This window comes from Plecotus auritus (assembly GCF_963455305.1).
Source record: "Plecotus auritus genome assembly, chromosome: 13".
NCBI lineage: Eukaryota > Metazoa > Chordata > Mammalia > Chiroptera > Vespertilionidae > Plecotus > Plecotus auritus.
This window is the reverse complement of record NC_137779.1, coordinates 7,702,506-7,718,506: the sequence shown is the minus strand read 5'-3', so window position 1 is coordinate 7,718,506 and position 16,001 is coordinate 7,702,506. Positions and strand designations below refer to the sequence as shown.

The window sequence follows — 16,001 nt, the reverse complement described above, 5'->3', positions numbered from 1 at the left end:
ACATGCATTGAGTCCCCACTACACACTAAAATTTAAAGTATCTAATTTCATCACTGTAGGAGACTCTAGCTGAGAGCTGGGGAGACTGAGATGAAATAAATATAGTAAGAAGCAAGAACTAGTTTGTTCCTTAGTTTGGGATAAAATTTTGGATTAAGGTGAAAGGCAGGAAATAATGGAACCATTTAGAAGCTTCAAAGAACCAACGATAATTTTTGAGGGAAGAAGAGAATTTAAGACAAGAAGGATCGGTAGAGAATGGATCGCTGCTTCCCCCTGGTGGAGAAGAGTAGCAAACACATCATACGGCTTTCCTGCACTTTCTTCAACAAATATAACCTGAAGGAGGTGCTAGGAACAGAGGGATGAATAGTAGCATACTGCACCTGTCCTTGGGGAGGTCACAAGCAGATGGGGTAAGACAAAAAAGTGACAATCCGTCTAAGGCAGGACCAGTTGGTAACAGAAGCATTCATTCATTCATCCAACAAAGGGCGGAGGCCTTGAGTCAGGGGCTTGAGAATAAGCAGGATTCATGGGGAGGACACAAGTGGGAGGGAATTCTAGGAAGTGGGTTGAGTACCAAGAAGTGAAATCCATGCGTGATCTAGGAAATTCCAAGTAATTAGTAGATCTGTACAACACTGAGGGTTGGAGGGGGGAATGTAAACAGCATGGTTCCAATTAGAAGCCAAACCCCAAGGTGCTTTGCAATCTGTGGGAAAGACTATATATGTGAAGCCATTGGTGAGTTTCACATACGTAGCGAGTGTGCAGGAGGCAGCCAATCGATGTTTCTATCTCTCTCTATCCCTCTCCCTTCCTCTTTCTAAAATCAATTTTAAAAAATTTTTAAGAGAAATATGTATTGAGTCTCTACAATGTGTCAGATATTGAGCTGGGGGTGTCTGACTGCAAATAAAATAGTGAGCAGAAACAGGTAGATCCCTGTCCCCCTGCAGCTTACACTCTACTGGGGGAGAGGCAGCTGTTAAAAGAAATCACTCCCCACAAAAGGTTAAAATTAACATGTGGAAAGTGGTACGGACACATACAAAGGCAGAGCATGATGCCAGGACACTGAGAGCGGTTTGCTGAGCTGAGCTTCCCTGCAAGCTTCCCTTGTTGCCCAGTGCAACACCTCGCCCTGCTCTCAAGGACCCAGTGGCTTGTAGGCTGGCATAGGAGGCATGACACGGTCAACGGAAGCTCAGCTGCTTGGAAAGAGCTGATAGAGGCAGGAGGATCAAGGAGATTGGCATTTTTCAACCCATAGTTAGGAGTGAAAGTGGCAGGTCCTTTCCAGCATTTGGTAAATGATCCTCCTATCTAATAAAAGAATAATATGCAAATTGACCATCACTCCAACACACAAGATGGCTGCCCCCATGTGGTCAAAGATGACTGTCTCCATGTGGACACAAGATGGCCGCCACAAGTTGGCCAGCAGGGGAAGGCAGTTGGGAGGGACCAGGCCTGCAAGGAAAAGCAGTTGGGGGCGATCAAGCCCGCAGAGGAGGGCAGTTAGGGGTGATCAGGCCGGCAGAGGAGGGAAGTTGGGGGCGACCGGGCCTGCAGGGAAGGGCAGTTGGGGGAGGGGGGGAACCAGGCCTGCAGGGGAGAGCAGTTGGGGGGGACCAGGCCTGTAGGGGAGGGCAGTTAGGGGTGACCAGGCCTGCAGGGGAGGGCAGTTAGGGGCAAACAGGCTGGCAGGGGAGCAGTTAGGAATCAATCAGGCTGGCAGGGTAGTGGTTAGCGGGTGATCAGGCTGGCAGGCAGAAGCGGTTGGGGCAATCAGGAAGGCAGGCAGGCGAGCAGTTGGGAGCCAGCAGTCCTGGATTGTGAGAGTGATGTCCGACTGCCCGTTATCAGGCCTAAACGGGCAGTCGGACATCCCTTGAGGGGTCCCAGATTGGAGAGGGTGCAGGCTGGGCTGAGGGACAACCCCCGCTCCTGTGCACGAATTTTGTGCACCAGGCCTCTAGTATTTAATAAAGAAGGAATATGCTAATTGACCATCACTCTGTCACAAAGATGGCTGCACCCACAGCTGAAGCCAAGTTCCCATAAGGAGCCTTAATGAGCAACCAGCAGGAACCTGAGGCTATGCCCTCCCCCGCCCCCATAGGGCTTGACAGGGGACCTCAGGCCGCATCCCCCACCCAGCAGGGCTTGACAGGGGACCTCAGGCCGCATCCTCCACCCAGCAGGGCTTGACAGGGACCTCAGGCCTCGCCCCCCACCCCGGTGCCAGGCCAGACGACCTGAGGCCATGTCCTCCGTCTGGCGGGGCTTGACAGGGGACCTCAAGGTGCGCTTCCCATCCTGGTGCTGGGCTAGGGGACCTCAGGCTGCTCCCGCTGCCCCAGCGCCAGGCTGGGGGACCTCAGGCCACGCCCCCTGCTCAGTGGGTCTTGACAGGGGACCTCAGGCTGCACCCCGCCACCCCAGCATTAGGCCAGGGGACCTGAGGCTGCACTCCCCTGCCTGGCTGGGCTTGACAGGGGACCTCAGGCCGTGACCCCCACCCAGTGAGGCTTGACAGAGGACCTCAAGGTGCACCCCCAGTGCTAGGTCAGGGCAACTCAGGCCGCACCCCCCGCCCCAGCACTGGGCCAGGGGACCTGAGGCTGCGCCTCCCTGCCTGGCTGGGCTTGATAGGGGACCTCAGACTGCACCCCCCACCTGGCAGGGCTTGACAGGGGACCTCAGGCCATGCCCCCCGCCCAACGGGGCTTGATGGGGGACCTCAAGGTGCACTTCCCATCCTGGTGCTGGGCTAGGGGACTTCAGGCTGCTCCCCTGCCCCAGCACCAGGCCGGGGGATCTCAGGCTGTGCCCCCCACCAGGTGGGGCTTGACAGGGGACTTCAGGCTGTGCTCCCCACCCCGGAACCAGGCCTGGAGGCCTCAGGCTGCACCCCCCACCCCAGCACCGGGCCAGAGGGCCTGAGGCTGCACCCCCCTGCCTGGTGGGCTTGACAGGGGACCTCAGGCTATACTCCCCACCCAGCAGGGCTTGACAGGGGACCTCAAGGTGCACCCCCAGTGCTGGGTCGGGGGAACTCAGGCTGCACCCCCTGCCCAGTGGGGCTTGACGGGGGACCTTAGGCTGCACCCCGCTGCCGGTGGGGCTTGACGGGGGACCTGAGGCTGTGCCCCCCTCCCAGTGCCAGGCCGGGGGACCTGAGCCTGTGCCCCCCTGCCTGGTGGGGCTTGACGGGGGCCCTCAGGCCATGCCCCCCACCCAGCAGGGCTTGACAGGGGATCTCAGGCCATGTCCCCCACCTGGCAGGGCTTGACGGGGCACCTCAAGGCACGCCCCCCGCCTTGGTCTGGGCTGGGGGACCTCAGGCCACGTCCCCTGTCCTGGCACTGGGCCAGGGGACCTGAGGCTACTTCCCCTGCCCGGCGGGGCTTGACAAGGGTGGGACTGGCTAGATCTTGATCTAGCCCAATGGGGGCGGGGGCTGGCTGGGTCTGGGTCTCATGCGATTTTGAGGCGCATGTGGGTGGGCGGGGACTTGAGTCCTGTGGTGTGCCCCAGACTCTAACAGGAGGAAGGTTTTCATATACATTTTACTAATTTTCTTTCATCTCTGATACTTCTATTATAGAGAAAGGGCAAATAGCAATATTAAATTATTTCTTCTAATTAATCCCCTTTTAATGTGCACGAATTTCGTGCACCGGGCCACTAGTATAAAATAAAATAGAAAAGAATGTAAAATATTGTGCATAGTGAGAATTGGTACTATTTCATGAAACTAATTTCAGTTGTGTATGTGTATATTCAGGACACGCCCCCCCACGCCTAACTGCTCCCCTGCCAGCCTGTTTGTGTATAATGTGTGTGTACAAGGTTGGAACATAAATCATTTGTTACTGTGTGTCTTTTTTTATATTTTTATTGATTTCAGAGAGAGGAAGAGAGGGAGGGATAGAGAGAGATAGATAGAAACATCAATGATGACAGAGAATCATTGACTGGCTGCCTCCTGCCACCCCCTACTGGGGATCGAGCCCACAACCCAGGCATGTGCCCTGACCAGGAATCGAAACATCACCTCCTGGTTCATAGGTCAACACTCAACCATTGAGCCACACCAGCCAGGCAATGTTTTGATTACTCTGTGTCTTGATCAAAAAAGTTTGAAAAACACAAGATCAGATGCTCTCTCACGGTCTCACACAGCCCAGGATGTCACAGGGGTGGCTGTTCAGCCCACAGAGGGCTGACATAAAGGCCTATCTCAGGCGGAACTGGAGTCCAGCTCCACTTATGAGGACTCTACCACACTCAGTAGCCCAATTCTGATGAGGAGCTATGAACTCTGAAAAGCAATGAAGAACCTAACCTCACATGCTCACTCTCATGCACTGTGGGGGGCAGAGGGAGAGGAGAGGGAGAGGCATAAATTGGTACAAACTTTTTGGAAGGCAAACATGGCAATGTCCACCAGAAGTCTTAAAATATGTAAACTTTTTGCTGCAGGAACCACACTCCTATGCATTCTCACTAAAGGAGTAGCCATGGATGTGCGCAAAGGTAACACTCAGAGCTAAGTGTCTAAAAACAGCAGTGGTTGGATAAATGTATTGACAAAGGCCTTAAAATATATTGACAAAAATGTGTATGATACAGCATTGTAATTAGGCACCATTTCTTAATGGCACACTAACTACTAGATGCTTCTCACGTAGGTAGAGAGAAGTCACCTTGAAGCAGGTTTTGTCTGTATTGCATGATTGATAGGCCACTCTTAGCCATGCAAATGTTAGGTGAGTCAACAGTATTGTGCTAGAGTAAGGAATAACATGACCTTTACCGCTGTTTAACCAGGGGTGATTCTACCACAACACCTCCCTCTCCTGAGAACATCTGAAAATATCTAGACACATTTCTGTTGGTCATGAATGGGAGAGGGATGTTACTGGTATCTAATAGGTAGAGAACAGGGGTGCTAACAAGCATCCTTCAAGGACAGGTCAGCCTCCAATTCCTGATCTCTTTTGATGCTGATCACAGCCCTGATCGGGATCTGCTAGCAAAAAGGAATATAAAAGAGCATGCAGGGTTGGAGGGGAGAGAATCTGGGCCAATGACCTGTTTCAGACAGGCTGTTTTGTTCACTGATGTATCCTCAGCCCAACTGGCACAGAGTAGTCACTCAATAAATACTTGTTGAAGATTGCCTGTTGAATCCAGCAAGGGCATCTGTGGTTATAAGTTTCTGCCTGACTGAGCCCAACTCATGTACAACAGTGACACCTTGTGGTGGGAACTGAAACCACCACGCAGATGGACCAATAACACTTTTTAGAGGGTGTTTGCAGAGCTGATCCCGTAACACGGAAAAGACCACAGAGTTTGTGGAAAAATCATAAAGCTAGAGAGAAGCAGGAGGCCTTAAGAGGATGGAAGAAGAAGAAAAAGGTAAAGATAAAAATTATGAACAAATATAAAAATATAAAATATAGGAAAGATCAAAGAAATATGACGACATATTTGGATTCCAAACTGGTAAGTCACAGAAGTTATTTTGTTAGGTTCAAAAGAAAACACAACAGTCTTGAAACCAAGATGGCGGCACAGGTAAACACCTGAACTTGCTGCTGCGCACAACCACTTCAAAACTACAACTAAAAGACAAAACAGACATCACCCAGAACCACAGGAAGGCTGGCTGAGTGGAAATTCTACAACTAAAAGGGAAGAGAAACGCACACTGAGACCCAGAGGAGCTGCGGAAGTAAAGTCCAGAGGTACAGAGGTGTGCACGCGGAAAGGGCTGGCAACTAAGTACACGGCTGGCTTTTTCAATCCACAGGGAGATACAAGCTCCCAACTGCTCTGAACTCCAGTTCCGGGCGAGACTCTGGGACCCAGACTCATCCGGGGAGAAACTGGACTGTCTGGCAGCGGGCGGAACTCGAGGGCAGCTTTCTCTCAGAGGTGCTTGCAGTGACTACCAAGGGACACTGAGACCCAGGGGCCTCTGAGGGCAAGGCTGATGGGAAGCCATTGCTGTTTGCTCTGTCCTGAGACTCCGCCCTATCCAAGCTGTGGGCAGAGGCTTTTGCATATGAATGGCCTGGTCCTTTGAAATCTAAACTTACCTAACAAACTGCAGCTGAGTCAGAGAGACCCAGAACATCCAAAAGAAGGCCCATGCCCCCGCAGCAGCTTGCATTGCTTCACAGCTGGGCCTCATCTGGGCACCTCCAAAACCCAAACAAAGAAGAGGAATCTACAGATCTCTCCATAGCTCCTGCTGGGTGGCCTTAGGCAGAGGCTAAATTAGCACCTCCTAGGAGATCCAAGAGCCAGTGTACCCAGGGGTCAGAGTGGGACCATCCAGATTACAACTCCTCAGATCCATTAGGGACACACTCAGGGGGCAGACTCAGTGAGCACCAAAGCCCCACTGAAGCAAGTCTTGCCCCATAAGGGTGTCTCCAGCACAGAAGTTCTCCCAGAGTAGACACAGCTGATCCTCACAACCAACTGGCCTGGAGGCCAATTCCTCCCAGTGATACCAACAACAATCAAGGCTTAACTACAACAAGACTGTGCACACAGCCCACAAAGGGGTGCACCAAGAGTGTCCACCTCAGGTAACTGGGGAGGCTGAGCCACTGGGCCCTATAGGACACCTAGCACACGAAGCCACTCTGTCAACTCAGGGAAGCAGCCAAAATGCGGAGACAAAGAAACAGGTCACAAATGAAAGAAATGGAGGAAAGCAAATGACTGGATATAGAGTTCAAAACCACAGTTATAAGGTTTTTCAAGAATTTTCTAGAAAAGGCCGATAAATCTAGCGAGACCCTCGAGGATATGAAAAGGGACCAACTAGAAATTAAGCATACACTGACTGAAATAAAAAATAATATACAGAGATCCAACAGCAGACAAGAGGATCGCAAGAATCAAGTCAAAGATTTGAAATACAAAGAAGAAGAAAACACCCCACCGGAAAATCAAAAAGAAAAAAGAATCCAAAAAGTTGAAGATAATGTAAGGAGCCTCTGGGACAACTTCAAGCGTACCAACATCCGAATTATGGGGGTGCCAGAAGAAGAGAGAGAGCAAGATACTGAAAACCTATTTGAAGAAATAATGACAGAAAACTTCCCCTACCTGGTGAAAGAAATAGACTTACAAGTCCAGGAAGCACAGAGAACCCCAAACAAAAGCAATACAAAGAGGACCACACCAAAACATATCATAATTAAAATGCCAAGAGCAAAAGACAAAGAGAGAATATTAAAAGCAGCAAGAGAAAAACAGTTAGTTACCTACAAGGGAGCACCCATACTATTGTCAGTTGATTTCTCAACAAAAACTATGCAGGCCAGAAGGGAGTGGCAAGAAATATTCAAAGTGATGAATAGCAAGAACCTACAACCAAGATTACTCTACCCAGCAAAGCTATCATTCAGAATTGAAGGTCAGATAAAGAGCTTCACAGATAAGAAAAAGCTAAAGGAGTTCATCACCACCAAACCAGTATTATATGAAATGCTGAAAGGTATTCTTTAAGAAGAGGAAGAAGAAGAAAAAGGTAAAGATAAAAATTATGAACAACAAATACCTATCTATCAACAAGTGAATCTAAAAATCAAGTGAATAAAAAATCTGATGAACAGAATAATCTGGTGAATATAATAGAATCAGGGGTATAGAAAGGGAGTGGACTGACAATCCTTGAGGGGAAAGGTGTGTGGGGGGGTGCAGGAAGAGACTGGACAAAAATCATACACCTATGGATGAGGACAGTGGGGGGGAGGGGTAAGGGCATGGGGTGGGGTGGGAACCGGGTGGAGGGGAGCTATGGGGGGAAAAAGAGGAACAACTGTAATAATCTGAACAATAAAGATTTTTTAAAAAAACACACAACAGGTTTTAAAATAATATGGATAAATAATCCTAATTCTACTGCTTAAAGGTAGTATACATATACCTATTGGTCTGGAAGAAGTAAACCAAAAGAATTATACCAAAAATGACAATAGTAGGTCCCTAGAGGGTGATGCTTAGGGTAGTTATTATTGTTTTTATGTTTTCTGAGTTATTTTATAAATAATGTGTAATGTTTATGTAAAAAAATGTAAGGTAGATGTTGACCCAAAATACGACGACACTTCAGAATATCTAAACGATTCTGGTCTCCTGCGCACATCTTGTATTTCCGTACCTGGACCCTAATTTTCCAGAACCCAATGTCCCACGACCTCCGAAGGTCTCCTTTAGGGCCGAGTTCCCAGAAGCTGCGCTGACCACTTTCGAGTGCCAGGCCCCTCTCCTCTGCTCGCATGTGGCATTTACCACCCAGAGTTGATTCTGCTCATCCAGGCCTGCAGCCGCGGGCACAGGAACCTGGAGGCCCTGTGGCTGACGTCCAGCCTGCTCACCTGACATGTGCACATTCCGGAGGCAGGAGAGGGAAGCATTGAGGCGGGCACATTCCTCCTGGTTGGCTCCGTATTTCTCCACGGTTTCACATACCTGCTCATCCGTCATCTCCAAGAGGTCCTCCAGGCTCAGCTGGCCCGGGGTGATTTCCTAGGGAGGGAAGAGTAAGTAGATGTCAAGTGCCAGAGTGGAGGAATGACGTCTGAGCCTCCACACTGCCCTCTAGTGGTACCTAGCTGAACACCCTGCGCTGTGTGAATGGCTACTTGGTGTAATAACTGGGTTTCTGATTTGGGGGTCAGACAGGCTTGGGTTTTCTCTCAGCTGTGCCACTCATTAACCGGATGACCTCGAGCAAATCATTTAACTCATGGAAGCCTCACTCTACTCACCAAAAATGGGAATCGTAAGTGCACATACTGTGTAGGGGAGCACGTGTGCTTAGCACATGGCGCTCCATAAATGGTATAGTTTATTACGTGTCTGTGTCCCCATGCAGCTTCTAAATTCCTTATGATCAAGACTCTAATTTATTTATCTTTGGAGGCCTCCCGTGCTGCCTGCTCAGCTCCTGCGGCAATGTCTTGTCCCAAATTCAGGGTGAACTCAGAGCAGACAGCCCAAGTCTCCTGATGGCTGTCCTCCACTCTCTGATAGTCTTAGGCAGGTATCCCTTGACCGCCACCAGTAACCATCCCTTTTTCCAGAAAGGCTGTGTCTCTAGACACTATCATATGGATACATATTGAAATTTGTCAAACTTCCATATTTACGCATCTATAAAAAAAGAGCCTTCGTTTTATAGGACTTAATGGTATCCAATGTTTTTACATTTATTATTATTGTTATTTTTTTTATTGATTAAGGTATTACATATGTGTCCTTATTCCCCCAATGCCCCCCCTCCCTCTGTTCATGCCCTCACACCCTTGGTGTCTCTGTCCGTTGGTTATTTGTTGTTGTTATTTAAATAAGAGTTTCAGATAATTGAGGATGGAGATTGGGCAATATACGGCATACTTGTGCCCTCTTGTGGCCCGATCTGTGTGTTACAACAAAATCAGACATTTTCCCTCTACAAACACACACACACACACACACACATTAAACTAGCAACCAAGAAGAGGAAAAGTGTATAGCACTAAAATTCTATCCAAAAAAGAAAAAAGATGCATGCAAAAGCCATGAAGCCCAACTGGTGCCTTTCAAACTCGCCAGGGCAGGGGACAGAGAGAGCAATGACTGAGTGGCTTAGAGGCTTTCTCAAACAGGAACATCTTGCAGGTAAGCCTCACTTTAAGAAAGGTGACAGACCAGAATCTGAAAGTACAAAATGACTCATATTTAGAAGGGATATTTCCCAACATAAAAGAATTATCCTCTTTGCTGCAGGATCCACTTCTGCATTTTAATCTTATAATTTACCTCCCAAAATATTAAATTTACACTGAAGTTTAAGATCACACACACACACACACACACACACACACACACACACACACATCACAGGAGTAAAGATACTAAAAATGGAGAAAGCCTTGACAAACCTAGGCCAAAAGAGCAGATGGACTTCTATTGGATAAAATAATTAATAGTAGTAATAGTAATAATAGTAATAGAAATGGGTGTAGCACTATTTTAAGTGCTTTTCATGGATTTTCTTTTAAAAAGGCAGACCACGTAAAGTAGGTACTTTCATCATCATCATTAGTCTGTAACTAGAACGCTAAAATTCAGAGAGGTTAGAACACTGGCCCAAAGTCACACAGTAAGTAAGTTTGAACCCAGACAGTCTGTCCTAGGAGCTTTCTCTATACTTCTAGTTCCTCCAGAGAAAGGGGCCCTTTGGTGTACACACTTGTGAACTACAGACAGAGAGCTGGGACCCCGCTGTCCTCACCCCCTGGCTGGTGGCCTTGGGCTCGTGATTCTCACTGATTAAGGTAAAAACCAGAGCTTGGGTGCCTGTAGGCAAAGGGAATCAAAATGAGCAAGGCTGTGAAACTTGGGAGCCTGCAGGACCCAAACAGGCAGCAGAATTCAGTTCCCTGCCACCGACAGGAATTTATTTCAGTGTGGTAAGCAACTCCAATATTCCAAGAGAAGGCAGAGATCTGGGGTTTTATACAAACGCTTTCAACTTTTAAACACTGACTAAAAAAATTTTGAACATATCAGCCAAGCAAAAAACGTCTGTGCATCAGATACAGCCTCAGGCCATCGTTTTCAAGCCTTGGTCTCTAGAAGATCTATCTCTACCTAATCTGTCCAGTTTGATAAATAAATGGTCCCAAAAGCTTCTGAAAAGTGTACTGGGCCATGCAAATAAAATGCACTGTTTGTACTTATACAGGGCTGTTCCCATTAAGGATATTCACACAAAACTGCCAGCCTGGGAATGAATTAAAGAAACAGCAACTCATACCCCGTCTGGTGTGCATGTGTGACATGGGGGTGGAGGAATGTGGGGGGGGGGGTTGCATCTAGCCCAGGATTATTACATCTGGCAAGATCACATCTAGACAAGGTCTGAAAAAGACAAAAGGTGGAAGAGGATCTTCCAGGCCACTTCAAGGAGGAAGCGGGGAGCCCCCTAAGAAATGGTACATGCCCTGCAGGTAGGGAGGCACACCTTTCCTCCCCAGGTCAGGGAGGCCCTGGCAACTGGAAAATGGGGGAAGGACAGTGCTTTCCATCTCTGCCACCCCCACCCACTCACTAGTGAAATGAGTCCCTTCATCTCTGAGCCTCAGTTTACTGCTCTGCACAATGCGGTGATAGTTGTAACTATGTCAAAAGGTTGTTGCAAGGATTTGAACAATCTCAACACTTGAGGTCCTGCATGGAAAGCCCTCCGCACAATGCCAGGCACCGAAGATTCGAGATGAGCTGGTTTTATCCGGAAGAGCTGGAATCAGTGATGACCCAGGATCCAAGAAGGCAAGGAAACCCCACCGTCCTAGAGACCTTAAGCATGTGCTCCACTCCTTGAGGGCGGACACAGACAGCATGTGCTGGCTCTGTTTTGCCATCGGAGAACCTGCCACTTCCAAAGTTTGCAACAACAATAACAACAACAATACTGAGCTGACATTGACCGAGTGCTGGTAGGTGGCTAAGTACAAGCTGAACATTTTATTGGGATCATCGTATTTTACACACCAGCTGTTTCAGAAGAGGAGACGGCCATCACCCCATTTAACAGATGAGAAAACTAACACCCTGAGACTGCAGTGTCCAAGACGATGGTCCCTGGCCACATGGATTAACATTAAATATGACTAGAAGTTCAGTTCCTCAGCCACACACACTAACCACAACTCAAGTCCTGGAGAGCTACATGTGGCCTGTGGCCACTGCAAGGGACAGCACAGACATTAAATATGTCCATCGCAGCAGAAAGCTCTGAGGTAAAGTGACTGAGTTAATGAGTGGCAACGCTGAAATGGCCCATTCAGAAAGGGTCTCTGATGCCTTCATCCAATCCGTATTTACTGAGGGCCTACTATGTGCCAGGCACAGCCAAAACCCCGTTACCCCAGGGACTGGCTGCTGGCCAGTAAGGAGCAGAGGGCAGGGGCCGCCTCCAGTCACCTCCAGGACTTCCTTGCGCACGTCGACAATTCGGAACCAGTGCCGGAGCTGGGGGAAGCCATCCAGCTCAGCGTTGCGTTCCTGCAGGGCCACCTTCTTTTTGCAGGACAGCTGCCGGCTGAAGTACTTCACCAGCTTGCTCTGCAAAGACACAGGAGGACACGTCTCAGAGGCACCGCCGCGAGTAGGACAGGCAAGAATCTCCCACGGTCCTCTCCCCGCCTGAGCCCCATCCAACTCCATACTCTAAAGGTGAGGGGACACGCATTGGGGCCACTTCCATGGGGGGCCTTCGGGCTGCATGCATGTACATCTCCACTGCTCATGTCCTTGGACCCAACAAGTCCACTTCTAGGACTCACCCTACAGACACCGTGTCCTGTGCATAAGGATTGTGTGGAGCAGCGACTTTCCATCCTTTTCACCTTAGGGCACATAAACTAGTTACTGAAATTCTTCAGCACACCAAAAATATATGGTATGTTTTTGCCAATCTGACAAAAAGAAAGAGTATAATTTTGATTCATTCACATCAAACGGCTATTGTGTTGGCTGTGTCCTTGTTTTTCTTGACAATCTAAGGGAAAAGGGGTCAGTGCCCCTGTCTAAAGAGTCAGGTGTTGCATGTTCTAAAAACTGTTGTGGCACACGGGTTGAAAATAGCTGGTGAACGGTAAGGGAACATTTCTTACCGTTCAGTCTGCAATGGCAAGAGATTGCAAACACTCTGAGGGTCCATCAGTAGGAGACTCATACATGGGGGTACACACACACGCCAAAAGCCTATGCAGGCAGAACATGAGATGAGGAAGCGTGCTGTGCACCAATACAGAACGGTCTCCCAGACATGTTGATAAATAAGCATAAATACTCTCCCGATCATGTGGGAAATGTTAACATGTATATATCTCCGCAAATGTAGGCACTTTCTGGGAGGATTCCCAACACCCTGGGGAAGGGAGGAGAGAGGGCCAAGAACAGAGGCGGGAGAAAGGAGTGTACTGAACTCCTTTTGTACCATGTGAATCTTAAGTCACATGCAAACATGCATGAATGAACAAATGCTTTGAAAACCAGGTGGACCTGAACGCATGCTTCAGGAAAGATGCCGTGCCATGAGAAAGAAACATGTTTTCTTGCTAATTATGTAAAAACTAGCAATGTTAAGCCCAGCCGACATGACTCAGTGGTTGAGCATCAACCTATGAACCAGGAAGTCACTGGTTTGATTCCCGGTCAGGGCACATGCCCAGGTTTCAGGTTCAATCCCTAGTAGGGGGCGTGCAGGAAGCAGCTGATCAATGTTTCCATCTCATTGATGTTTCTATCTCTCTTTCCCTCTCCTTTCCTCTATCTCTAAAATCGATAAAAACACATTAAAAAAAAAAACTAGCAACGTTAACAACAGAAAGGCAATACATGCCTTCAGTGAGCAGAAAAGAAAGTGTGGAGGGCAGACCCAAAGCCCCAAAGTGCAGAAAGGATAACTATTTCAATTTACTTCAATTATTTAATAAATACATGCATTTATTTCCTTGTAAAAAAGTTAGAACATTTCAGATAAGACCAAAGTTCCCTCTGACCATTCCCTCTACTGCCGCTCCCTCTCCCTAGAGGTGAAGAAGGAACCTGCTGAGATCAGTGCACCCTTCCAGACCTTTTCCTGTGCACTTTCATACCTACACGTAGAAACGGCAGTGTGGCTCTGTCTAGGGTTGGGTGGCTTTTCTCACATAAATTGTATCATGCACTATGCCTCTTCCTGCAGCTGACTCTTCCCCTCCGTAGTAAGCCTCAAGGGCCTTTCCCATTAGTTCCCAGGTCTGCCTCTCTCTTTTGAATCTTCTGCATGAAGGATCCCTTTGATACCAGGGTCAAAAGCTCACGATGCATGCAGTTCTGTGATGTCTGCTGGGGCATCTTTGTCAGCTATGATAAAGCATTTTCACGAATAGCAGCCACACTAGCAGGCACCGTTTACTAGATGCGTGCAGTGCCTGGCGCCGTGGGATAATTGTTCTGAATGTGTTTGTTCACTTTTTAATCCACACATTGATGTCAACTGAGGCTGGGAGTCTGAGCCTACTAGTCATGTGCCCAGACCCACAGAACTGATTAAGTCAGGGAGCCAGGGTAGGACCCCAAGGCTCCCTCTCTTTATCAGGCTGCTATACTTATGAGTTGTTCAGGAGTCTGCCCCGCTGAACTAGAAATCCAAACGTTGGGCATCAGCCCCTCAAGGGCAGAGAGTCTCGCTCATTTTGGGATGCTTTCCATGTATTGTGGGAGAGGTAAGTATCTGAATTCCAGTTCTGAGGCTTCAGGAAGTCACATCAGCTCCCTGAGCCTCCGTTTTCCCATCTGTAAAATGGGCCTGCGTTGGATCATATGCGATAATGTCTGTGCAGAAGACAAGCTGAGTCCTCCCCACATACACACAAACACCATTTTCTAACCAGTTGTTGAAAGGGATGCTTGAATTCTGAAGAGGAGCTTCCAAGGTCACAATGAGACTGGACCTACCCATCCCAGGAACAAGAATCCAGGGGTGTCCACACTGCGATGCATTAGCAATGGGGGGGAGGGGTTTAGGACACAGGTGGAGTGGGGGAGACAGGTGGGGAGGGCAGCCACAGGTCCAGGTCTTCCCCTTGAAGCAAACGGAACCAAGAATCCCCTTTCAGGAAATGAGCACAGCTCGTCAGAGCTGTGAAAAACCCAGAAAACTGCTCAGAGCGTGAAACTGGACTGGGCAGAGATTGAGAAGCACTTCCCAAATGGGGATCCTGGGACTCGGCAGCCTTTCCCACCAGGTCCCCAAGACTGGTGGCTATCAGATTATAGGGGTTCTCTCTGAGCCACTGCTATGATATGCACTTTTTATGAATTATCTAGTTAATCTGCATAGTGATGTGGTAATATAGGACCAATTATTGCCCCATTTTACAAATGGGAAAATTGAGGCTCAGAAAGGTTAAATAACTTGCCCAAGGTCATTGATCAACTAAATGAATGAATCAGTATTTAAACCCAAGTCAACAAACTCTTATTGACAAAGAATGTCATGATTTACTGTCAAGTGAGGAGCGAAAACAACAGGTACAGTATGGTTCTACTTTCTGAATATAAAATAAACATATGTGTATATCTATATATATAAAAGTCTAAGCGACCTTACGACCGAACAACAGGAACAACTGGTCAACCAGTCGCTATGATGCGCACTACCACCAGGGGGCAGATGCTCAATGCAGGAGCTGCCCCCTGAAGGTCAGTGCGCTCCCACAGCCAGCCAACCTCCCCCAGTCCCTGCCCACCCCCCCACCGCCCCCGGCGGGTATACTCCGTGAATGGATTTCGTGCATCAGGCCTCTAGTACATATATAAAATAATATTTATAATGTATTAAATATGTAGTGTACTATATGTGTGTAGTATATATATATTATACATACATATACACATATATAATACAATGTTTAATATATATTATATGCACATATACATAACATACTTAATATTTAATGTATAACTGTGCATTAAATACATTACAATGTATATGTAAAATAATATATAACATATATATAATATATATGTACTATGCACACACAGAGACTATCAATAAATGCTCCAAATGTTAGCAGCTGCATCTCTGGGTTATTATAGGTGAGACTGATTTTCTCATTTCTGTACACTTGTATCTTATAATTTTTCTATAAGCTTGAACTACCTATATGATAATTAGTTACAAATCTCATGAAAATCAGATATTTGCCAACAATAAAGATATGTGGGACATACCCAGTGTCAACCATTTCATCGAATGCGTTTTGAATATATATAATCTGTACTGGTAAGTGATATATAGTGTATATGCCAGATATTCTGCCAAGCACTTCCTACACACTCTTTCACTTAATCTTCATGATAATCGCAATAACATCCGAATGTATAGATGAGGAGCTTGGGAGGTGAGGAGGAAGCAGCTC

The 16,001-nt window shown here is 47.6% G+C and overlaps 1 protein-coding gene across 1 annotated transcript in view; it reads right to left on the bottom strand.

Moving 5' to 3' along the window:
- KSR2 (kinase suppressor of ras 2) overlaps positions 1-16,001 on the bottom strand; it is a gene marked incomplete at its 3' end in the record, with an annotated part of 280,786 nt that overhangs the window by 211,994 nt on the left and 52,791 nt on the right. Inside the window, exons 2-3 of the mRNA XM_080649604.1 lie at positions 12,013-12,153; positions 8,418-8,568 (exon numbers count right to left, since the gene is read on the bottom strand). Of these exons, the coding sequence (XP_080505730.1) occupies positions 8,418-8,568; positions 12,013-12,153 (292 nt within the window). The remainder of the gene's footprint in view (positions 1-8,417; positions 8,569-12,012; positions 12,154-16,001) is intronic.